General features: G+C 39.6%; 1 protein-coding gene across 1 annotated transcript in view; it reads right to left on the bottom strand.

Moving 5' to 3' along the window:
- LOC126481760 (Down syndrome cell adhesion molecule-like protein Dscam2) overlaps window positions 1–25,312 on the bottom strand; it is a 723,682-nt gene that overhangs the window by 149,159 nt on the left and 549,211 nt on the right. Inside the window, exon 12 of the mRNA XM_050105715.1 lies at window positions 9,038–9,186. Within this exon, the coding sequence (XP_049961672.1) occupies window positions 9,038–9,186 (149 nt within the window). The remainder of the gene's footprint in view (window positions 1–9,037; window positions 9,187–25,312) is intronic.

Raw genomic sequence — 25,312 nt, 5'->3', positions numbered from 1 at the left:
GTAGCGCTACACAGGCATGGTTTATAGGCACAAAGATAAATACTGGAGCCAAAACCTATGCGTCAGTAAATAAATTAAAAGAAAAGGTAGAATAATGTAAACATTATGTCATGTATTCTTTCGTGTTTGCTGCTATCTCATTTAAATCCAGTCTGCTTGATAAACTACGAAACTAGAGTAAAGACAACAGCAAACGCGGAAGAATATACATATTGTGTCATGTTTATATTCGTATTATTCTTATGCTGAATAGTGATACAGTCAGAAATGAAGCACGGCAACTGACTAGATTTTTAAATCTAAGATGACTCTAATTTCTGTGTAGAATGTAATGTACTAAAGAGGCGTTTGCAAAGATTTTCAAATGGAAATTTTTTTTTCGCTAAACTCTCATTCAGAACATTTTCTATCATACGCAGTCTATTATTTGGTTCTTGTTGATCATTATCAAAGAAAGCAGCAGTGTAAGTGACAACAAATAGCAGTCTCTTGCCGTTATTTCGCTTATGAGACAATTCCTCTCTTTTTCATTATTGTAAGCCGCGGTAGCATGCACAAAAGCAAGCCATGCCGCGAGCGGCGACAGGTCGTAAACACTCATTATCAGAATGTGACAAACAATGCACGACAGTACAATAATGCATTTTAAGCTTAGAGTGGCGTAAACACATATAACAAAGAGAATGGCACTTATCAGATCAAAGCAAAATAAGCAATCGATTCAAACCACACGAACCACATGAAAAAGGAAGGGTACCCGTATAAATGTGTACGGAGTGCCTGATACATACCAATGGCTAATTGGCAAAGCTTAACTGTTAAGCTTATGACTCGACCCCAAACTACTGTAGCTGTATCATCATCCATTCGACCTCAATTGTGTCTCATGTTACAATGGACCAACTTTGTTTCGATTTGGAGGGGTGGTCTAAAACTTTTCTCTCCCCTTGATTTTCGAGTCTCAAATTTCAGGTGCAGCTTAGATTCAGAAAAAAAATTTTTCCTTGATTTCGAGTCTCATTTTTCAGGTGCGGCTTAGATTCGAGTGTGACTTACATTAGAGCAAATACGGTGAGTGTTAGCCCATTTTTCCACTCACGTCTTCAATTATTATACCAGAAAACAAATATGAGAATTTATAATCTCTGTTGGATGAAGTTTAACTATTAAATTGTTTCATGTAGTTATCCTGGTTCACATTCTGTCTACAAAATTCCAACGTCAGAAATTACACTCCATTTTTTGATCAAACAGCACTTCATACAAACTTCTCCTTGAAGATAATAAGCACTATTTCACACAGTTTAGTGAGTGCTGTTAACATACCAATAAAAACATGTCCTTTCATGCTCATTTTGGCAACTGTTGAGTTGTTAAGTCCTTACAGGTTTAATAGCTCAACTGTTCATTGGGTAAATAGTGCACACTTGAAATTTTGAATTTTACTGTTTATTCACCAAACACGACCATTGTCTGAAGATGTTTACAAGAGTAATGCAATATCATGCCATTTATAATGCTTTCATGAATGTGAAGAAAACAAAGGTAACATAATTATCCATTACAGTTTTCAATTTCAAGAGTTATGATAACAAAAACTAAATGAATTATTTTGTTTCAATTGACTTGTCTGCACATTCTTGCAAAATATAGTAATTACTGCACAAAAAAATTTAACCATGTTTTTCATGTTTTTATGGCATATTATCTACATTTCAGGCAGTAAGCTCATATTTTAGTCAAAACAGCACATTCTTTGTAAGAGACTGATCCCAGAAGTGACAGCATGTATTCACACATTTTTGTTCAGTAGAAAAAATTAAGGCTTCTGTCATTATAATATACACTGAAACTTCATGGCAGAGCATACATGAAAAGCACAAGCTTATACCTATCACTATACATATATTTATTTCATGTCAGGAATACACAAAAGTACAATATTTATATGCATATAGTTCAATAAATAAGGTATAAAACATACAGCTAACAAATACTTTAAAACTAATTTATAAAACACAGAAAATAAGATAAATCAGACCAGTACTGGGGAACATTGCATGCATTTTTTCCCCATTATGCACTGTTTGAGACATGCTGCTGTTTGGATTTCACTGCAGTCACAAATATTGCCACTGTAAGTTGGAGAAAATCTTTTGGTCCTTGCCATTTGTGATCTGATTCAGTTGACAAATCTCCAAGCCTTCCCTCCCTCCTATTCATTGCTTGACAGCTTTAGTTGAGACCAGATCCATCCATGATGGGGTCACTGAAGGGTGCAGCTCCCTTGCTGACTTTGGTGTGCTGATGATTACATTCACAGTACTAAGAAAACTGTATCTTGATTTAAGTCACAGCCTTTATATCATTATTATAATCTCTGGAATATCATGGCAGCTCCACGTATGAAGGCATAAGCTTCCCAATGAATAAAATGCTTTCCATGATTTAGTGAAAAATCGTAAAAACAACATACTGGGAGGTATTTAAGCTTTCCCACAAAAGATGAGTATGTTGTTACCACAGTAATGCGCTGCATAACTGCCAAGTGGAAGCCAACAGGGCACTGAATCCACTTGCAACATCCTGACATAACAAACAACTGCTGTGAATGTTCTGCAGCATTAATTTATTTTGTGAAACAGCTTTTGGTTTGAAAGCCCACCAGTCTGTAAATATGTGATCACTCTACCAAACAGTGATAGCAGAATCCATTAACATGGAAAACAACTGCATTTCTGACAGAAAGATGGCACTGTCAGTTCAACACAGTTCTCCTGTTGTTCATAAGGAGTACCAACAATTATAATCACAAATTCAATATCCAGAAGGTTCAATCAAGAATAGCCAAAGGCTACGTTGGGTACCAATATTTGCTGTTATGTGCTCACAGGAAAATGGTGTTGTGCCCATTACACCTATGGCCTACCATTGCTGCACACACTGGAAGGACTTATCACTGAACACTAGCCGTGGAAGGCTCCATGAAGATGGTGTGTATGTGAGACAACCACACAAATGAGTGTTGCACGTCACAGGAGGAGCTATTTTCAGTGTGTTCTATAGCACATGAACTACAAACAATGTTAATAGAGAAGCATTCTGTCTGCAGATGGGACCCAGTTTGGCTCATGAAGTGACAACAGGTAGATTAAGATCTGATAAACAACCAGAACCTGTCATCATTAAGGGATGACTTAGAATGAAAATATGTCTTTACGTTGGCTAGTGGATACAGATATCTGCAGGTTTCTCCATATGCAAGTACAGATATGGCACCTTTGTCACATATGTATGCCCTACTGCTGGTGCATCAAGTGATGACTGCACTCAACAAGATGAAAACACTCAGTAATTTAGAGCTTATCTTCAGCAGCAAAGAATCAAGTGCACAGAGTGTCCAGTTCGCTCACATAACCTGACAAACAGCAAATTCGACATGCTTCCAGTGACTTGTTTTGATACTTTACAGCAGTGGTACTTGAGGTGTGATCCTTGCAGCCCTGGCCCTCTACTAGACCTCAGAGAGGGCTCTGCCAAAATAACAACAACTTAAAGAACAAAGCACATCACATCATGTCTTGTTTTGTCAGACATTGAGAAAAGCAAGTCTAACAAATATTATATCAATGATGGTTTTATAAAGTTATTTTTTCCTCTCAGTTTGTAGCCAAAAATGAGGCAAAAACATCATAATAATTCTACTACCAGAAACAAAAGAATTTAATTTGCACAAGTAGGTATGTGGTGACTACACATGCACATGGTGGCCATACTGATGCTTTCTCCCTCCATTTGTCACTGAAAACTGTCTTAACTACATTCCACAACCATCTCTCTCTCACCTGCATCCACCTCGAATCACCTCATAGGATTTCACCTCACTGCTGCCTATGCTCCACGCCCTGGGCTACATGAACCAATGCTGTGCAGCACAAATCACAGTTCCTACTCAAGCTTTCAATTACTATGTACAGTCCAATTCAGCATAGTCAATCTGCACAGAGCTCTCTGACTGCAGATTCGTGTTTGTTATTTACTAGAGTTGTAAAATTCAATATCCTGTGGCAATACTGTTCTGTTTGTCAAATTGTAAAATCAAATTGTTGATTTTAAAAGATAGAATGGAATGTAGGCTTAAAGGTGTTGCAACAAGATATTGCACTGAAAGTTCACTGGTAGTTCACATGGGAGATGTAACACCTAAGATTCCTGATCAAGGCTTTGAGAGTCAAGAAGGTCATTAAATGACTTCAAGCTTCATGGTTTCAAACAGTAAGACATCAAACAACTCACAAAAGGTGAAAAAGATAGTATGACGAATCTTACATCAATCTTTGATTAGTTGATTCTAACAGCTGACCTCTTTGCATGTTATGTAACAAGCTACTTTTGAATAGGTGCATGGTAACTGCTGAGCTCCAGTGGCCTTCAGAAACTATACATCCTGACTGCAAAGACAAGAATGAATAACTCTTTCTACGTTATTAAGAAGTCAAAAGCTATGAAGTATGTGAGCAAAACTGTGAATGAAAAAGGCACAGAGGCATCAAATTTGATCCAGCTATCACATTGCGCAAATGGGTAAAATAAACACTATTGCTGAGAATTTAATAAAACCATATGTGACAGACATAACACAATGTGCATTCGATGAAAAATCTGAAAAGCATCTTTCTACAGTGCGACTTACAAACGATACTGTTTTGCATGAAATTAATGATCTTGCAGCCTTATTGTACTGCAGACAAACCACTTAATTTGACTAAGTCATAGCTATATTAAAAAAAATGCATTGAGATGTATACAAGGATTGGGTCCAAGAGAAACCTGTAAGGAGCACTTCAGTATATTAAACATAATGACCCTCCCAAGTCTCTATATGTATAATTGCTTAATATACATAGAAGGAAATATACAATAATTTACACAGAGAATGAATTTACATTTGCATAGCACTCGAAACAACTGCATTCTGATATACCATATTCTAGGCTGTCACTGACACACAACAGTCACAAAGACCTAAGTCTAAAGTTATATAATAAACTGCCACAATCGGTCAAAACCCTCACCTTCTTTAAACTTAAGGAGGTATTAGACACATGGCTTAAAAATAAAGCATACTACTCAATTAAAGAATATCTTGGAAGTAATTTGGAAGGAATGTATAAACAATGAAATAACTTAACCATCATTAATGAAATGTGTGAAACTGTATAATTAATTCTTGAACATAAACTGCATAATTATTATTGCTGAAATTGTCTGATTAGTAAGAAGTTTACGTATTTATATGTATTTATGTATATGTAAAATAATGATGTGAGTAAAATGTACAAATTACTAACTACTAAAAAGATGTATGTATATGTATGCATAATGTATAATGTAAAAATTAGTAACAACTATACTTTTATGAAATATGTAAAATGTATTTTGATGAAGCCAATTGCCTGGTAAACATGCTGAATGGCTAATAAATAAACATATGAAACATCTTGATTGGAATGATTATATTGATATTTGTAGATGGGGCCACAGCAATGACTGATAAAATAGTGGAAGTGGTATCATTGATATAAAGTAAGGCACCAAACTGTAGTTTGTATCCTGCATAGACAAGCACTTGAGATAAAGAAGATTCCCCCAAATCTAAAATCAGTTTTTGATGAAGCAGTAGAAATAATCAATTATGCTAAATCATGCACACATTTTTAAAAAATGGAACAATGACTATTGACATTAACAAATTAAAAGTAGAGTAAATTAGAATGTCATTGGTGTTTGTTGCTGGATTCTAGTGAGAGTAGTTTACGAGATACCATTTGAAAAATTTCCACACCGACACTTGTTTGTCATTCAACCCACACAGTTGCTGGTACAATGTTGTAATGTTTACTTACATTATGCTTATGTGTTCATTGATGCACTGTGACTTACTAGTCAGTCCTCTCTTGCATTAACCTCTCCATCTAGGAGTAGCACTTTGACCCTACGTCCTCAATTATTTGTTGAATATATTCCATCTCTAACTTCCCCTACAGTTTTTATCCTCTACAGCTACCTTTACTGCTGTGGAGGTTATTCCCAGATGTCTTAATACATGACCTATCATCCTGTCACTTCTTCTTATCAGTGTTTACCACACATTTCTTTCTTCACCAATTCTGAGGAGACCCTCCTCATTCCCTAGCTTATCAGTCCACCTAACTTTCAACATTCTTCTGTAGTACCAAATCTAAAACACTTCAATTCTCTTCTATTCTGGTTTTCCTACAGACAAAGATTATCTACCATACAATGCTGTGCTCCAAATGTATATTCTCACAAATTTCCTCCTCAAATTTAGGCCTATGTTTAATACCAGGAGACTTTTCTTGGCCAGGATCACCTCTTTGCCTGAGCTAATCCAGTTTACTCTCAATCCATACTCTGTACTCATTAGACTGTTCATTCCATTTGACAGATCCTGTAATTTATCTACACTTTCACAGAGGATAACAATGTCATCAATAAATCTTATCACTGATATCCTTTCACCTTGAATTTTAATCACGCTCTTGAACCTTTCTATTATTTCTGCCTTTGGTTCTTCGATGTATAGACTGAGCAGTAGGGGTGAAAGACTACAACCCTGTGTTACACCATTTTTAATCCTAGCAATTCATTCTTGGTCTTTCTGTCTTATTTTTCACCTCCTGGTCCTTTTATATATTGCATATTACCTGTGTTTCTCTACAGCTTACTCCCGTTTTTCTTACAATTTTGAATATCTTGCACCATCCTACATTGTCAAACGCTTTTTCCAGGTCGACAAATCCTATAAATGTTATCTTGATTTTTCCTTCAGTCTTGCTCCCATTATCACCAGCAACATCAGACCTGCCTTTCTGCTGCCATTACCTTTCCTGAAGACTAAATGGTCATTATCAAACACATCCTATTTTTCCTTTTCCATTCTCTGGCATATTGTTCCTGTCAGCACTTAGATTCGTGAGCTGTGGGAGGTGGGAGATGTTAGGGAAGGACACATGAGGTACGGAGGGGGTAGCAGGATAGTGTGAGACAGATCTTCGCCAGATGACTCAGCAGCTGCACAAGATGAAAGGCGTTTTAAGGGTAGAGCACATGAAGGATAGAGAGTGGGTGGAGGGAGGGAGGAAAGGAGAGGAAGGTGACGGTGAAAAGGGAGATAGGGAGGGGAGATAGGAAGGGAGACGGGTGGATAAAATGAGGAGAGGAGTTGGAAAAAGGGGGACAGGAGTTGGAAAAAGAGGAAGGGGGGAGGGGTGATGGAGAGGAAGAGTCGGGGGGGGGGGGGGGGGGAGGGGCATGGGGAGACTAAACTGCAAACTCCACCATCCAGTTCTGAACAGTAGTGGTGGGGGTTATAGGAGAAATGCCAAATAAAGGAAGGGAAGTGTGATTCTAATCTGAACCTATGGCCAAATTTTTTGTAAATATCAAGTGGAGACCCTCCATCCCCACACACAGTTCAAAAAGATCTAACATCACCTCTGCTGTGGTTAGTATCTAAAAAGAATCCAGATGTAACTGCAACAAAAACAGAACTTTATTTTCGCCTGGGTTGTTAACCATTTGTAATTTTCAGAGAAGTATCACGAGTGGTGAATTCTGAGTAAAACCTTCAGTTCTCTGTTGCCATATTAAAATTTTCTTCCTTTGCCAAAATGCAGTGGAGTTTACAAAATGTCCCCTCACTAAAATGTTGTGCTGCCGCAAGTGTGAGAGAATTGTGAAACAATGGTTTATTAGGTGGGAAACTGAGGAAAAGTACAGCACCTCAGAATCTCCTGCAATCACATGGCAGAAAATACTCACCAACTGTTGCTTTGAGTGTTATAAGCAACTGCTACATGGCAAGGAAAAGTAAAGTCAGTACCTCATGAAAATACACATCCTATGCACAAATATAAATGTGTTACATCTCCACTTGCGTTGTTCTAAAAATCACAACATTTATCATTTCAGCAGTTATCACAAAACTATATTCTTTAACTGAAAAAGTCTGTAATTACTGAAATGAAATGGTAGATAATGAACTTTAGCGTAATAACTACATGGCAAAATACTCTCCTCTTTGCATGCTATCATTTGCCAAAATCCCATTTTGGTATCTCAAACTGTTTATGAAATATGAGGAATGCTGTGAATATTTCACACTTGCTTTATCACTGGCACCTACAATCGCAAATGAATGTGCTACACAAGATCAATTTTCTCGAGATTAGTGACAGATAGAGTCCTTCACCCAAGTCTAAAGAAAAATTCAATATGTAAGCTAAATTTCCTATGCAGCAACATATTATTCAATATGCATCGAATGCAAAATCATAGCGACTCCTATTTTTCATTGCAAATTTTTTCAATTTTGCATCTTGTCATACTTAAATGCAAATATCACTATAACTATGACCATAAACAAAATGATGGGTACATTATCATGAAGCTGACATATGAGGCTATAAGTATTGTAAAAGTGTGTTTTTCTACCAAATAGTTTCTGTAAAATAATTTGAGAAAGATTGCAGAGTGTGTGCCTTGATTCTCTCACTGCAGCGCATCATGAATTGGCCTCCCCTTCCGAACAGATGAATGAACTCGCCCAGCACTTTGGGCAAAAATTTGTCACTACACATCAGTCACTGTATCCTGTGCTGACTCTAATTACACACCACAGTCAAATCACACACTGAACAGTCACCCTTCCACAGTCCTTGGACCCTACCAGCTCACGCCCTCTAGGTACTGATACAACAAGTTTCTCATTCAACACATTTACACATGTACAGACACTCTAAGCAAGACAGAAATATGTTATTGTCCCTCAACACTAATTATGAATCAAAGTCTGTATATGCAGTTTCTCAAAATTGCTTTTTCTTCAATATAGCAGCAGTTCACATGATGTATGTAAGTAATGAGTGCAACTGCTCCTCAACAGTGTCTTTAGAAGCAAGCAAGTTAATGTGATGTAGCAAAAGTGACATTATCATGCAACCTCTACACTAACCTTGCACAAGAAGCTGTACCAGCTGCTTGTCACTGCCGTATTGGTTGCTGGCTTGACAAAAGTATGCTCCGCTGTCACTAGCTTCAGCTGCTGCTATTTGTAGTTCTGCTGTCACCCCATCAGGAGTTGGGTCTTGTTTAACTGATACCCTGTGGGGATGACACTAAGTTAGGAAGGTGTAAGTAATGATGGTTGTGTGCAATATAAGAGATCAAGCATTTACAACAACAAAACTTTATTCAAACATCTAGTACTTTTTTGCATATACCCAGAAGAAGAAAACATTTAAGTTTTGAGATATAGTACACAGTCATTTCTCTGTATGCATCTTACATATTTCTTGGGATGAGTTTGATTTGCAAAGCATTTTTCTCTATGTTCATTTATCATAAACATGTACATAAGCACAGATTCAAGGGGTAGGAGGAATCTATGGGTATTATTACCTCCCCCTTCTCACCTCTGGCAAAAATAGTATTGTCAAACAATAGAAAATCCAGGACAGAATGTAACAATATTATGAGAAGCAAAGTTGCTACTCACCATACAGTGGAGATGCTGAGTCACAGATAGACACAACAAAAAGACTTTCACAATTAAAGCTTTCAGTCACTGGCCTTTGTCAACAACACAAACACACACACACAATGAGTTGTGTGTGTGGGGGGGCGGAGCACGCGCACTCGTGTGTGTGTGTGTGTGTGTGTGTGTGTGTGTGTGTGTGTGTGTGTGTCTACTGTTGACAAAGGCCAATGGCTGAAGCTTTAATTGTGAAAGTCTTTTTGTTGTGCTGTAGCTGATATGTTTATGTTTTTACATATATCAGAATCCAGATTTCTCTTGGAGAATAAATTAGCATAAAAATTAATGGTCTCAAAAATGGGAAAAATTAGAGAAACTACAGGCTATAGTTAATACAGAAAAGGCTACTTTTACACTCCTTTTGTGAGGATCTACCTGTTTACATGTGCTTGCAGCCTAATTGCAAGAAGATAACATTCCTGACAGGTTGACTGTACCTTCAGCCAACAACAAATCTGTCATGAGTCAACAGATAGAACAGCAAACTACAGGAAGTTGAGGGAGGAGACAGAAAGAAAAGAATGGGTGACTTCCTGCTCAAATGAGAAAACGACTTAAAGAAACAACATTCCCATCATTTAGACATTTGCATAGCCGCAGTGTGGAGACCTGTGTTCATAATCGTAGAAGCAACCAGTAGGAGGGGGAGGAGTGGGGAAAGGGGGAGGGAGGAGGGGAGGGGAGGGAGAGAAAGAGAGAGAGAGAGAGAGAGAGAGAGAGAGAGAGAGAGAGAAGGAATTCAGAGATCAAATTGCTGAAAAAATAAGTATTACATTATTATTATTATTATTATTACGCATGGAATTACAATTCTTGACAAGTGTATAAAAAGGACAACACAGCTTGTGATTTGTGGCAATGTGTGTGGAGTGTAATGAAAGGGCTCCACTTACCTTTCTAATAACTGGGCAAAGAAAGGGCTCCACTTACCTCTCTAATAACTGGGCAAAGAATCAGTCAGGCAAGAAGTTGAGAACATACGGAGGCATCACTAGCATCTAGTATCATGAGATTGTAGATAATTTAATTAAAAATAAGACCCATACTCTATATCTTTATCTACCTATAATGAGCATTATGCTTTCTATGAACAGCTAGGACACTTTCCAAATACTGAAGTTGAAGACATAGAAAGAATGAGAAGAAAAATAAGGGCACATTACTGACACACTCAGTATTTAAATAACCACCACTTATCTCTCATGTACTACCACGGCAATGACATTAAGCACTTTATCTACAAACAACTTAAGTATTTCTGCATTTTGTTTCTCACTATTCCAAAAACAACATTAGCAGGGCAATGAAACCTGTGGTCCATTGGACAGGGTGTTCCAAAACGATTTCAACTTGGATCATGTACATTTTGGAAATGGGGATACACAGAAAGGTGTGGTTTGTGGCATAGTGTGGAAGACCAAATCTGATACACAGATCAAGCAGAATGTCCAGACACATTACACAAGCACACCACCATCACGTCTGTCAGACAGTGATGCAAAACGTTCAAGTAATCCTGAAGTGTTCTGAAGAGGGCAAAATCTAGATATCTGTGTACACGTGTCGCAGATATGGAATGAATGCAAAAGTGAGACATAAGCTTAACTGTTACTTTTGTATCATCTTTACATTTCATTCTACAGTCTAACAATATTCAGAGTTGTTGTTTTACTGATAAAAACCCTTTTCTTAGTTAGATGTGCTACACAGGGATGGTTTAACGTCATGCTGGGGCCTGTAGTACTAAAGGACTGTGGACGCTCTATTCTGCACTATCTTTTTCTTTCTTTTTTTTAAAAAAAAAGAAAAAAAAAGAAAGAAAAATTTATTACTTTGTCATACATTACTTGAAATTAATGTCTAATAAAATCTTATTTTGGTGATTTAAGTAGTAACACATGACATGCACCTAGATTTTGACCATTATCTGACCAACATAGCCAAAATTACTCAAGAAACAGAAACTATCAATCACCACCAATTCTTATTAGTTCTATTCACATGGCACAGAAAAATTGTTATTTATGTAGGGCTCGTAGTAAGCCAGTCATAAAAATGAATTAAAATTTAGATCACAACCTACTTCAGGCATGTATATGCAAAAATTGATGAGTGTGCTCTCTCTAATTTTAACTACGTGGAAATGCCAGGTAATGGCTCTTGCATCATTTTTTTGTCATCATTTGATTTAACTATCTATCTTTGCTGATGTGTTTTATTAGTAAAAATACCGAATTGTAAATAGTGAATACCATGAACAAAATACAAAGAGGAAGCATGACTTTTGCGGTGATTGTGAAATCTGATGATGGTACAAAAAGATTTGCAGTACACTGGCAGAAAAGTTTATAATGTTCTCCCTTCAGAAGTAAATTTAGTAGATACAAGTCCAAGCTTAAGGAGCCTCTGAGGCAGTTTTTTTCTGGCTAGTCTTTTTACAGTTTGGAAGTTTCTAAATCATAGTGAAAAGCCCTCCAAGGGCTGTAAAATTTATGTGTGATGCAATGTGAGATTGAACAACTATGTAGATACACTTTTGGTTTGGAAGTGTTTCTAACGCCTAGAAATATAATATCTAGATGTGATATATGCTCTAAGAATATTACCCTTTAACATATATGGTACTTTCCACTGGTCTCTTTCTTTTATGTTTCACTTGTTATGTCTACTGGATAGTATAATCTGCCAGTTTACCACTTATGTATAACTTTAATCCAATTTTACTTTTCCTCCTTTTGTAACATTATTACTGCTTACCTTATTGTGTCTTTCCAAGGGTCACATGTCAAACTTAATTTAAAGAAATGATCTACCCTATATACTCGTGTGTTTATCACAAATGGGTCAATTATGTAAGAAACAGGTAAATACAGAAAGAACTTGCACTTGCCTGCTGTTTCAGGCGCTAGCTTGTGCAAACTGTCTTGAAATTTGGTTATCAATCATTGTGGTTAATGTTAAAAAGTAAACTGCATTGTATTTTACATTGATGATTGTAGATCTCTGGATAAAATATTTTGCAAGTACACTTAATTAACACATAATGAGCACAACCATCAGGCACTATAGCTTGTCACTCATGTGAGATTTAATATGTGAACTAGATGGTTAAGCAATAACACAGTGATTAACAAAGAAACTTAAGACTTTCTACTCATTAGTGTGTGTGAGAGTTTCATGGGTGGAACAATAATGATAAAATACCTACACAGACACATAAAAAATGGTGTAAAGCCTACATCCAGTGGTCTAAGGTACCTTCACACCAAAAACCAACTCCAACAAACAAAATCATACAATTGTTGTAAGTTTGGCAACGGTTTCAAACTCTTGTAAACACACATTTGGCATTTTTATTTTTTGTTACATAAAAGCAACAGAAATGGATTCTGATTGTGAAGATGCATTAGCAATTTGAGCTATAATTCTTGGTGTAATTGTTTGTCAAGAAAATCAACCCAAAAAGAGATGCTTGCTGCCCAGAAAGTGTTTGACACAAAGTGAATCTTGTGGAGCTTATTGGAGGAGCTCTGTGTTGAAGATAGTCAAGGTTTCGAGGATTTTGTCAGAATGACATGTGGGCAGAGTGAATAACTCTTGAGCCTAGCAGCACCACATTTTCAATGGAAAGACAAATTTTTGAGTTGCACTGTCACCAACAGAACAACTTCTTGTACCCCTTTAATTTTTGGCAACAGGTGATAATTGTACAAATTTAACATACTCTCATCGAATATCACTGTCCAAGATTAGTGAAACTGTGCTAGAGAGTGCTGAGTTATAGTAAATGTGTCACGGATTTCGTAAAAGTAAGTAGTGTCATTTTACTTACTACACATTCTTAAAACATGTACACATTCACTTACTACATATTCAATTCCTTCCCAGTAACCCACTATATGGAGGCAAGAAACTGAAAGTTATTGTTAAGGTCTCTGACTTCCATAGTAGTTTCCAAATATCTCAACCTTTAAGAAATTTTTTTTTTTTTTTTAGAAAAGATATCACTCTGTTTCCTCACTACACATTGTCGGTATTTGTGTGTTTTCTGCACCTGCAGCCTCATTTTCAGCTGCATAAAATAATGTCACTGTTTCTGCTGTAGCAGCAGCAGCTTGGGCTTCAGCCTGCTCAGCAAGCATTTCTCTAGCGTTATTCATTACATCAGAATTTTTTTGTTTACTTTAATAAGCACTTTCTCATTCTTTGTTTCTCTCCCTTCAGCTGAAACCAGTCTGCCAGTGCAGAGTATTTGTCTGTTGTGTTTGACTGGTTTTTATTTTGTAATGATGAAGCAACTGACTTCATGCACATTACAACTTGCTCTGTAGCAGTGGTCCTCTTGCTCTTCTTTTCAAAATTGGGACCTCTAACAGATATTGAAAGCAATGGGGAACGTGCAGTTGATTGTGATATGGCCTCATTTAAGTTGGTAAAGCAGAGAAATCTACAACAAGGTATTTAAAACTTTAAAATAATCCACCAGAATGTACAGGGCTTGAGCAAGAAATATGAACAGTTAGACGTGTTTGTAAATGAAACTATGCCTGATGGGTTTGGTATTAGTGAACACTGGTTATCTGATGCCAAATTAGAACTTTTTAAACCTCTAAACATGGTACTAGCTAATAAGTTTTGCAGAACTTCTATCAGAGGTAGGGGTGTGTCAATGTATGTAAAAAGCACATTTGATTTTAATTCTGTAAATGTAAGTAAATATTCATTAGAAGGAACAACTGAATTATGTGCAGCACGTATAAAGGTACCAAATGATGAAATTTATATTATATGTTTATATAGAGCGCGAGGTGGAACCTTCGAAGTTTTCTTAACAAAGTCCTGTGACATGATAGAGAATGTTTTTATATCACATCTGAACAAGTTAGTAATTATAGGAGATTTCAACATAAATGTATTAGCATATAAGTTACACACTAAACTATTCAAGAATACTCTGCTTGAATATAATGTAAGATACCTGATAAACACTGCAACCAGGGAGACTGAAACATGCCAGTCTGCAATAGATAACATAATCACTAGTATTCATTTTTACGATCTTACATATTCTGTTATTATAAGTGCTTTGTCAGACCACCATGTAGTAGAACTAAGTGTCCACATAAAGAAGGTTCCTACACACAGTGGCTATAGATATATTATGATGAATACAGACCAAAATATAACTCATTTGAATAATATGCTAAGGAATGTGGATCGGAAAAGTATTCTAACAACACATCATAGTTACGGCAAATTCTCAAGTTAACTATTCTACATTCTCAACCAAGCTTGCCCCGTCACATGCTGTAACCTGAAACTGGATATCAAGTTCAGTCACTGAGGCTAGAGAAAAAATAAGATGGTATGAGTATGCTATGTTAAATGACTTGAGCAATAAAAAATTAAAAGAAGAGTTCAAAAAGTATCAGAAATACTATGTACACCTCCTAGTTTCAGAAAAACAGAAACATTTTGAAAGTGTCATTCAGAACTCAAATAATATCTCCAAAACATCATGGTCACTACTAAATAGAGAAATGGGTAAATCTGGGAAACATACAACTGAAAATTCACTTGCTGATAAACGACACAATAGAAACTGATCAGAATAAGATAGCAGATCTATTTAACAATTACTTTGCTTCTGTTGGCTCCAGCGTAAACAATCAGCTTAAAAATCATAAATACAAATTCAGAGGAACACCAGTGTCAGGACGTATATTTTTGATGCCAACAAGTAAAGAAGAAATAATTAAAATGGTGAGTAGCTTAAAGAATTCCCATGCAGCAGGATGTCTTAGTCTGGACACTCTTAAGAAATGTATACATAAAATTGCATCACCTTTATCAACAGTTATCAGCTCTCATATGGAAGATGGTCTATTTCCAGATGAGTTGAAAATTGCCCAAGTTATGCCTATTTTTAAGAAAGGAAACAGAAATCTAGTAGCAAACTTTCGACCCATTTCTGTTCTTCCAATAATATCCAAAATCTTTGAGAAAGTAATATACATAAGAATCTGGAACTTCCTGGTATGCAAAAAAAGTGATTTCTAAGGCGCAGTATGGGTTTTTCAAGGGGTCAGCCACCATTACAGCAGCATCCAACTTAATCGAAGGTGTCACTCAAGCAATAGATAATAAAGAACATGTATGTGGCATCTTTCTAGACTTACAAAAAGCATTTAACTGTGTTGATACTACCATATTGCTGGACAAACTGTGGAACTATGGCATTTGAGGCACAGCCCATAATCTGATGAGGTCTTACTTGACAGAAATATGAAGCAGTTTGTGTCTATTAGCACTAAAGAGGGAGCATACAAATCAAACACCATTGACATAAATTTTAGTATTCCACAGGGGTCAATATTAGGACCACTTCTTTTTATTATATGAGTTAATGATATTCAGCCCATAACAAACCATGCAACAGCCATCTTATATGCAGATAATACCACGTTAATATGCCGCAATCCAAGCTATTCGCAGCTCAAAGTGGAATCCAATACTGCAGCAGGCTTAATTCTGCAGTATTTTAATGAAAGCAAACTAAAATTAAACACAAATAAATCTGTCTATACTGAATTTGATCTTGGGAGGCAAAAAACACCTGAAAACCAAATTTTAACGGGTGACGAATACATTAAAAAACAATACTCAACCAAATTTCTTGGCCTGACACTTGATTCAGAGCTAAACTGGTCTGATCATGTGAATGCTATTTGCAAAAGGCTATGTACTACCATATATGTCCTCAGAAAACTGACACCTTTTTGTAACATCACCAATCTGAGGCAAATATATTTTGCACTAGGCCTATTTGAATCCCATCTAAGCTATGGAGATCCAGCAGTAAAGGTAATATGAAAAAAGTACTTATCTTACAAAAGAAGGCACTTAGAATTATGGGAAAGAAATGTGCCAGGGAGTCCTGCAGAAATTTGTTTAAAGGATTTAAAATACTATCTGTTCATAACCTGTGTGTACTGAAGATAATCATTATGGCAGTACACAGTAACAAAACACTAAGTTTAATAAAGAAATACACGATCACAACACTAGAGGTAGAGAGAGGCCCCACATCATCTCTCATAGAACAACACTTTATGAGAAAAGCCCTCAATATACAGGCATAAAACTACTGAATTGCTTCCATCGTAATGTCTCCAAATTGCCCATTACAAAACTAAAAACGAAATTAAAATTATGGCTCCTAAACAAGCCTGTATATTCAGTACATGAGTTTCTAGATTTAGTTTACTCGTATGATGGAACGCCATCTATCTAAAAATATATGTAATCTCAGATATTAGACTGTGTCACAAACTGTAAATAGCCTATTTGAATCTCAGATCTGAATACTGTGTCACAAACTATAGATTCCTTAATCTAAGTATTGCAATAACAAATTGTTTTTATGTATAGTCCATATATGTAACATTGTTCTCTCAACTAAATTTAGAAAAAGTTGTGTAGATAAAAGTGCCAGGCAATAATACGTAGGCCTAACTCTAGTAAGTAAGGCCCTGACTTATCCAGAAGACTGGAACAAAAAAAACCTTTTTTCGTAATCAGTTGATGTTGGATCAAAATAAAATAAATAAATAAATGATGGGTGATAGCACTGCAGGTGCAAAGATGTTTGTTGTGACAGCTGGAATTTCTTCATGAAAGATTGTACATTGGAATTCAGTTGCATTGATTAATACTTCATCTGATCCATCATTGCTATCATCACTACCCTCTTCAGAGGTGGCTAAGTGGTGCACATTAGATGTTTCTGATGAATTCTGAAATACGCAAAATGTAAACTTTAAAACACTGCCCCCCCCCCCCCCCCCAAAGCTACTTACTAAAACATCGATTAATTTTTGACAGTATTTTTTCTTACTTTTTTAGGAAACACCTAAAAAAGCAGAACGGGAAGAAGTATCAAATGGATTTGAAACAATGTGGCACTTGCCACATTGTATTGGTGCAATAGATGGCCGACAAAATCATATGGTGGTGTGTGATTCTTCAGCCGCTCCAAGATGGGTGAGCGATTTTCTAAGGGAAAGACTGCTCATCCCACACCAAGATCACTTCCTGGAAGAAACGAGGATGTGCCATTTCTTATGGTGGGAGATAATACTTTTGCTCTTTCAGAGTACTTGATGAAACCATACGCAGGGTGGCAAGAGAAAAGCAGCCAGGAAAGAATTGTGGAAAATTTTTTTGGAATATTGTTAGCAGTTTTTCGGTGTCTTGGAACAGCAATGCACCTAAGTCCTTAAAAACACCGTCAGTGACTTCTGCAGCTGTGTCTTTGCACAATTTGAGAAGAAATAAAGAAAGTGGAACAGTTTACTCACCACCTGGCAGTTTTGGTGTGGAAGATCCAGAAACAGGCAGGGTTCAGATGCCAGTTGGAGGACGTCTCCGCAAAGGGAGGCATGTCTTCAGAGAAAGGGAGGCAACGCAGGAAGAACCGCAAGGAATATAAGGGATCAATTTGCAATTTATTATGTATCGCGTGTTGGTAAAGTGAAATGGCAACAGAAATACGCATAAATAAATATCGAGTGAAAAGACAAATGTAGTTAACAACTTCCGAACGAAACCCTTATAGGTTTAGTTATTAACAATAGAAGCCATTAACTCGCAAACTACTTTGTATCACAACTTGACAAAGTGACATGACAAGAGAAATAATTTCCAGTGAAAATGCAGAAGTAATTACAAAATTTCCGACTAAAAGTCTTACAGCTTCAATTATGCTAGTGAATGGCATTTTACCTACGACTGTAAATATTTGTCTCCCCGGCTTGTTTACGCCTTCCAAAATCGAAATATGCTCGTAAAATATCCACTTCGGAACGTAGATCTCAGTTGTTACGTACCCACTTTTAGTTTTGTGCATTTTACAATGCTCACGATCGTACCGTGTTTTCATATTTGTCCGTTTCCTTTCTCACCCCACAAGCGGCCTGCCAACTTTATCCGAAACTTCTTTCAGCAAATCTCTCCTTTTATATCTGTCTTTATAAGCAGAATCAGAAGGACCACAGAGGTTTCCTCATTTCAACTCTAACAAAAACTGAACTGTTAGATCTGTTGACCAATCGCAAGTCGCCATTGTCGAAAGAAACACAGCAGACGATACGGCACATGCGCACGTCACATAACTCTGTGGTATTTTTGCTCAAGGACCATAAACTACAAACTCTAGGCAGAAATTCCCACAACTAGTTGTTCAGACTCACGACTTCAAACAACTAAGTCAAACTTCTAACTGAAAACAGTTGTCAATTGAGTTTGTTGGAGTTGGTTTTCAGTGTGAATACGCCTTTAACGACATTACACGGCCAATGGCAGAACTTGCCCATATGCCTGTTTACACTATGGTGCTGTTTAGATCAACAGAGTATCTTCAGGTATAAACACTAACAACTCTTGTAATAATATTAATCAGCAACAGAAGACTTATTCTACAATTCTTTTTCAATTACATAGTAGATCGTTCCATACGGAACTTTGGAGCAGTAAAAGTACCCGCTGGAAGGGCAAGTAAATCATATAATTATCTCCTCCTCGCTTTCTGGTTGTTTCCTTCTCTGTAGCGCTTCGTCCACTCCTCAGTTGTTATGACTCTGTAACAATAGGTAGCTTTCGATCAAATAGCATATTTGCTTCAGCACCCGCTAGCCGACCTTTGAGATCTACAATGCCTTAGCGAAATAGCACGGTAGCAGCAAGAACTCCATTGTTGACCACTAGTCCGCTCTTCAGGCAGTTGCGTGAACAAAGAGCAGGCGCACTGTTGCCAGATTTACTATATAGCGATAGACGTCTGTTCGCTTGCAGCTTTTACTGAAGTTGTTACTTGGACGCAGTGACACTATCAGCCTGTTTACATGGGGCTCCCGAAGCCGGATTTCGTAAACAGATTTCCCAATACCGCTTCTGAGAGGTCATGTAAACACTTCAAAGTCGATTCTGGGCATCAGCTGCCTACTTTCCAATTCAGCAATCGATTTTCGCTACCATGTAAACACAATCGGTTTGAAACGTGCTTGGGTTGTCAAGTTATGTCTTGTTTTAAGAATATTCGGTTAATATAGACTTATTATGCAGTGAACGAGAAGCAGAAATAGTAGAATGAACATGAAGGTGTGTGTCTGAAATATTTAATTGAAAAGAAATAACGACTTTGTTGACTGAATCATAAATTGGATCAGCTGTTTTCCAGCCGCCGTATTTACTGGGCTAGCAAAGCCGCTCCAGACCTTAATATGTAAACACGACAGAAACGGTTTCCGAAATTCGGTTTTCAAAAAAATGATTCAAATGGCTCTGAGCACTATGGGACTTAACATCTGCGGTCATCAGTCCCCTAGAACTTAGAACTACTTAAACCTAACTAACCTAAGGACATCACACACATCCATGCCCGAGGCAGGATTCGAACCTGCGACCGTAGCAGTCGCGCGGTTCCGGACTGACCGCCTGAACCGCTTGACCACCGCGGCCGGCAAATTCGGTTTCGCCTTCCGGAAGATGTGTCACATGTAACCGTAGTGTGCAGAAGTGACACTGAACCCGTAGTGAGCGTTTACAGTCACGGAAGAGGGCAAGTCTTCTATTCGTAGGCAGCAGACTGGTGGAACATTAACGCACCACTCCCTGTTAGTTGTTAAACCGTCTTTCTTCGCTTTTTTTTCTTTTTTGTTGACAGTTTGCTCCTCCTTTGTTCCTACAGCCTTTGCAGTGCCTTTCTCGCCACCCCCTTGTATGGCCCCGGCCATACAGTAAACATTGTGGGGTTGGGGAAGCCTGATTTACACATTTAAAAAAAGTGTTTAGTAGTGGAAGCTGGAAACCTGACACTACATACATTCACCGGGAGAGAATGAGCAAATCGTGGTTCCTGAATGCGTTGAACATGAAACCATGCATGAGAACTTTATAGAAATGCGTTGATATGCGGCACACCAACTTAATTTTTGCTCCTTTTCGTCGTCACCATGTGTCCGCCACACAACGCTCCGACCAGAGCCCCACCTCTGGATTGCAGTGACGAAAGGACTGCAGTGCAAGATGTGTTCTCAGTGTGCACAAACAGTGTTAAAATCAGCGCACAGATGACTCAACACTCGTTTCATAAAATTTCGGGCATGCAGTCGCATAAATTCAACTTCTTCTGTGGCCGCATGCACAGTGGTTCGGTCCGCGGGTTTAAAAGGACGGAGCAAGTGCTGGAGCGTCAGTCACCTCGGTTCACTCTGAATATGGCTGGACGGTATTCAGTCGAAATATTAGAAGAAGAAGTTGAATTTATACGGCTGCACGCCCGAAATTTTATGGAACAGTCTTTGTGCCACGAAAATATGAAGACTCAAAACTCGTCCCTATCGACATCATCGAACCTCCCGTACATCAACAATGCCTACGACTTACGAATCCATTCCACTATGAATTGCGCCACCTGTACACAACGATATCAAGACTGTTTGCAGGAACATTTTCGCGCTGTCCACGTCTTCCGCAACACGTGTGCAATTTGAACATTGCATTCTGCCCCGCAACAACCATTCGTGTGTCACGAACGGTTGCCGGCCATGTCTCACACTATGGACCTGCTTTTAGATTTGGAGGATAGTGCCTTTGCGGGCATTGCTCCCATTCGGAAACGAGTGCAACATACAAGCGACATAAACTGCGTGCCTCCTGCGTCTTCCGCGTCCAGTCGTTCACCATTTTGCAGTAACAAACCTGGCTTCACACACTGTCGCCAGCCACCTTGTCTGCCGCAGGAGACAATACTGCGAACTCGGCTTTCGCCTCATGTCCTAAACTTAGTACTCACCTCAAACTGCTCCCTCTTGATGCTGCCAATACCACCTTATGGTTCGCGACAATTGACAGTATTTTCACGGCAACAGGAGTACACAGTGGTGATGCTAGATATGTCAGTTTACTCTGCCATTTAATAGGTCAAGTGGAAGTCATCAGTGACGTCATATTACCATCGCGTCAAACGACAAATACGACACAGTGAAGTTCACACTCCTACAGCGCCTCCTCGTATCCCTGAACAACAAATACAGGAGACTATGTACGATCACCAGCTACATGAAAACACTATGTCACACCTCTGGTGACGTGGCTGTGTAGCCCTCGATCGTGCCCTCGTGCCGGACACGGTATTATGGACACTATGGATGGTGAAACTATCGACGGAACTACAACTAGTGTGGTCAGACTTGAGTCCAAACCTCTCGAGAAACGATTCACGCTAACCGACCGTATGTTCTCCTGTTATCACTTTCAGCGCCCACCACCGCCGGCTGAGCCAGTTCGTCACACACCTCTCTGTCTAACTCCAGCATGCCGCAGCAAGAACACCTCGCCCCCGCCACAAGACAAGGACACATCCGGTGACTCGACCTCATCACGATTGTTGTGCTATTGGTTTCATACTACCTTCGGGCAGACAGCTCGAAAATGTCGAAAACTATGTGGCTTACCAAACACCTTCAGCGGGCTGTCCGTCTCGATAGCTGGGGAGCGATGAACATATTGAATGCAAGATTTATATGGAAAATGAATTCGAGAAAATACTTAAATTCAGAATCATAATAAGAAATACGGCAACATGCTACGAATTGTCTTAAACAGAATGGGTATAGGTTAGGAACTGGATTCCTAGTAGAGAGGGAATGGGTTGGGTCACGATCCCGACCCTAACCTCACCTGCAAGTCACACATGGAAAATAAATCAGTAGTACAGCAGATAAAAGAATATTACGGCAAACGTCTGGTGTCTGATACAAAGGAAGATCTTGAACTCCCTAAGGATGCGTTTAGAAGGCTGGAACTGACAAAAATAACAAGGCTGTGAAGGATTTTGCGATGTCGCTGTTCGGGACTGCTCTTCTGTCCACGTAATTTACCCTGGAAGGAACACACATCAAGGATTTACTGAACAATTAATTTTGGTCTGAGAAATGATGATGAGGAACCTCAGACTGCAGAAGAAGATGTGCATGCTGAACTGCCACCAGTTGAAGGTGACAACGAAGGTGCTAAATTGTGCTACTGCTAAAGACTGAATATGATTCCTCACTCTTTGAATGCTATAATTTATGACTGCAATTATCTGTCACTTTATTTATGTCATATCATTGTAGCCATTTTTGTTACTGTTTTTGTGGAATAAAAAAAATAGTCAGCGTGACGGACTGCCGTCCCAAGGGGCCCGGGTTCGATTCCCGGCTGGGTCGGGGATTTTCTCCGCTCAGGGACTGGGTATTGTGTTCTCTTCATCATCATTTCATCTCCATCCGGGGCGCAAGTCGCCCAGTGTGGCGTCGAATGTAATATAAGACCTGCACCGGGACGGCCGTACCTGCCCCGTCAGGGGGCTCCCGGCCAAATTTCAGCAGTCTAAAATAGACACTACAGCCCGTTCAGCCCTGCATAGTTGGCTATCCCCCTCGCATGTCACACAGGATAACATCACTTCTACGGCGCTCGTGGCTAGATGCCTCTTCATTCAGGACCTAACTACAAAACAATTCTTCCTTGTTAATACGAACTCTGATGCCAGTTCCCTGCCATACGACAGCACGCTCGTTTTCGAGCCGTCGGCGACTATTAATCTGCACTCGGCAGATGGCTCGGAAATCTCCATCCATGGCGCCACCTCATGCGCCATACAGATTACAACGAATTTATAACGCACCTGGACAATTTATGTCAGGCACATGTGCGAAGCTATTATTGGCGTGGGCAGCCTATGCCACTACAAACATGACCGGGGGCTCAGGTTCAGAGAGATAAGTCGCAACGCTAAAACTTGTAGCGAAATGCGGGAAGACCTGTACAGAATGAACGCTTGGTGCAGGAATTGACAGTTGAACCTAAAGATAAAAAAAGTGTAGCTATTGCGCACATATAGACTGAAGGATCCACTGTTGCATGATTACGCGATTGGTGAACAACCACTGGAAGCAGTTACATCCATAAAATATCTGGAAGTATCTGCAGAGAGCGATTTAAAATGGAACGATCACATGAAGCTAATCGCTGATAAGGCAGATGGCAGTATTATATTCTTTGGGAAAAGCATCAGGAAATGTAGTCCATCCACAAAGAAAGTACGAGGGTAATCCCAAAAGTAAGGTCTCCTATTTTTTTATAAGTACAGAACTCTGTTTGTGTGGCAATTGGCCACACTGTTATCAAGGGTGCTTTCACGCGCTGTGTGTAAACACGCGCACGCCGTCATTCCCGCTCACGCTGCGGTGAATGACGCATAGCTGATTGTCGCTGTTGCTCTTGCTACTCGAGATGTCGGGACGCGGAAGGGGACGCAAAGCTGCTGCCTTGGCGGAGTTGCTGCTCACGATAGCAGGGACTTCCGGCAAGAAGAAGAGGAAGACTGCAGCGCAGTGCTTTCGCTGCCAAAAGCTTGGCCACGTCGCCAAGCACTGCAGCGGCGCAGTTGCGTGCTTGAAGTGTGCGCAAGCACACGACACACGCGACTGCAAGAAGCAGGAGGACGCCCCCTGCACCTGCGCCAACTGCGCCGGCGCACATGCGGCCAACGCCCGTTCCTGCGCCTACAGAAGAAACTGGCGCGGGCCGGAGAAGAAGACACAGAAGCAAGTGACCACCACACACGAAGAGGTAGTCACTTGTACAGAAGACGTCGTCACCAGGCGCCTTAACGACGCCGTACAAGAAGCCATGTCCGCCTTCAAATCCGCCATGGCGGAAGAGAGGGCGGCCATGCTGGCGGAACTGGGCGAGGCTCGGCGTCAGATTGCTGTGCTGACGCAGGAGCTTCGCTCAGCCAAAGCAGCTTCTGCCACAACAGAAGACACCGCCACCCAGACGACTCCTCCACGTGAGAAGGAGTTCGCGACGGTGGCCATGCAGACAGACGAGCCTGCCGAAGGGGGGGCGACACAGCACAAGGAGAACACCGAAGCAGCAACGCAAGAAGAGGAGTGGGAAGAAGTCCCATTCCTCCCGCTTCCAGACATGTACAGCGCAAGCGCTGTAACGAAGAAGATCGCTGACTCGCTTCGCGATGGTACTTACCCCCACCACGACAACCCTTATCCTTTCGTTCCACCTAACCATCCTAAACCTCAACCCTCACATCGCCCAACTGAGTACCCAGAAGGCCTTGTTGGTCTCTCTAGGGAGGATTACGATTTGATTAATTCCTTCCCTATCTTCACAGAGGGGCAAATGCGCTACCTCATCTTCGCTCTGATCAACGGAGAATACGACAAAGCAGGATACACTGTGCCCAGCATCCCAACCGAGGGAGAGCCCTCAGCAACAAGAAAGAAGAAGAAGAAGAAAAACAGTCATATCGACAAGCCCAAGAAATAGGTCACCGGCACTCCTTGCCAGTCCAGATATAACCACACGTGCAGAAAGAAGACTCTACAAGATTCCCAGGGGAGTAAAGGCCAACAGGCCACAAACTTCCACTCGAACCTCCTCACAGTGAGGAAGTCATAATAGGAGAGCCAGTCTGAGGCGCTCAGTCTTAGCATGGCAGCCGTTGAGAAGGGAGCTCCTGGTGGATGTTACCGTCAAGTGCGAAATGCGCGCAGTTATTCAGTTTTTGAACGCAAAGGGCACTGCGCCGATTGAAATCCATCGCCAATCGACGGAAGTGTATGG

The sequence above is a fragment of the Schistocerca serialis genome, chromosome 5 (genome assembly GCF_023864345.2).
Source record: "Schistocerca serialis cubense isolate TAMUIC-IGC-003099 chromosome 5, iqSchSeri2.2, whole genome shotgun sequence".
Taxonomy (NCBI): domain Eukaryota; kingdom Metazoa; phylum Arthropoda; class Insecta; order Orthoptera; family Acrididae; genus Schistocerca; species Schistocerca serialis.
Note: the sequence above shows the minus strand (reverse complement) of the source record. Positions and strands in the feature narration are given on the sequence as shown.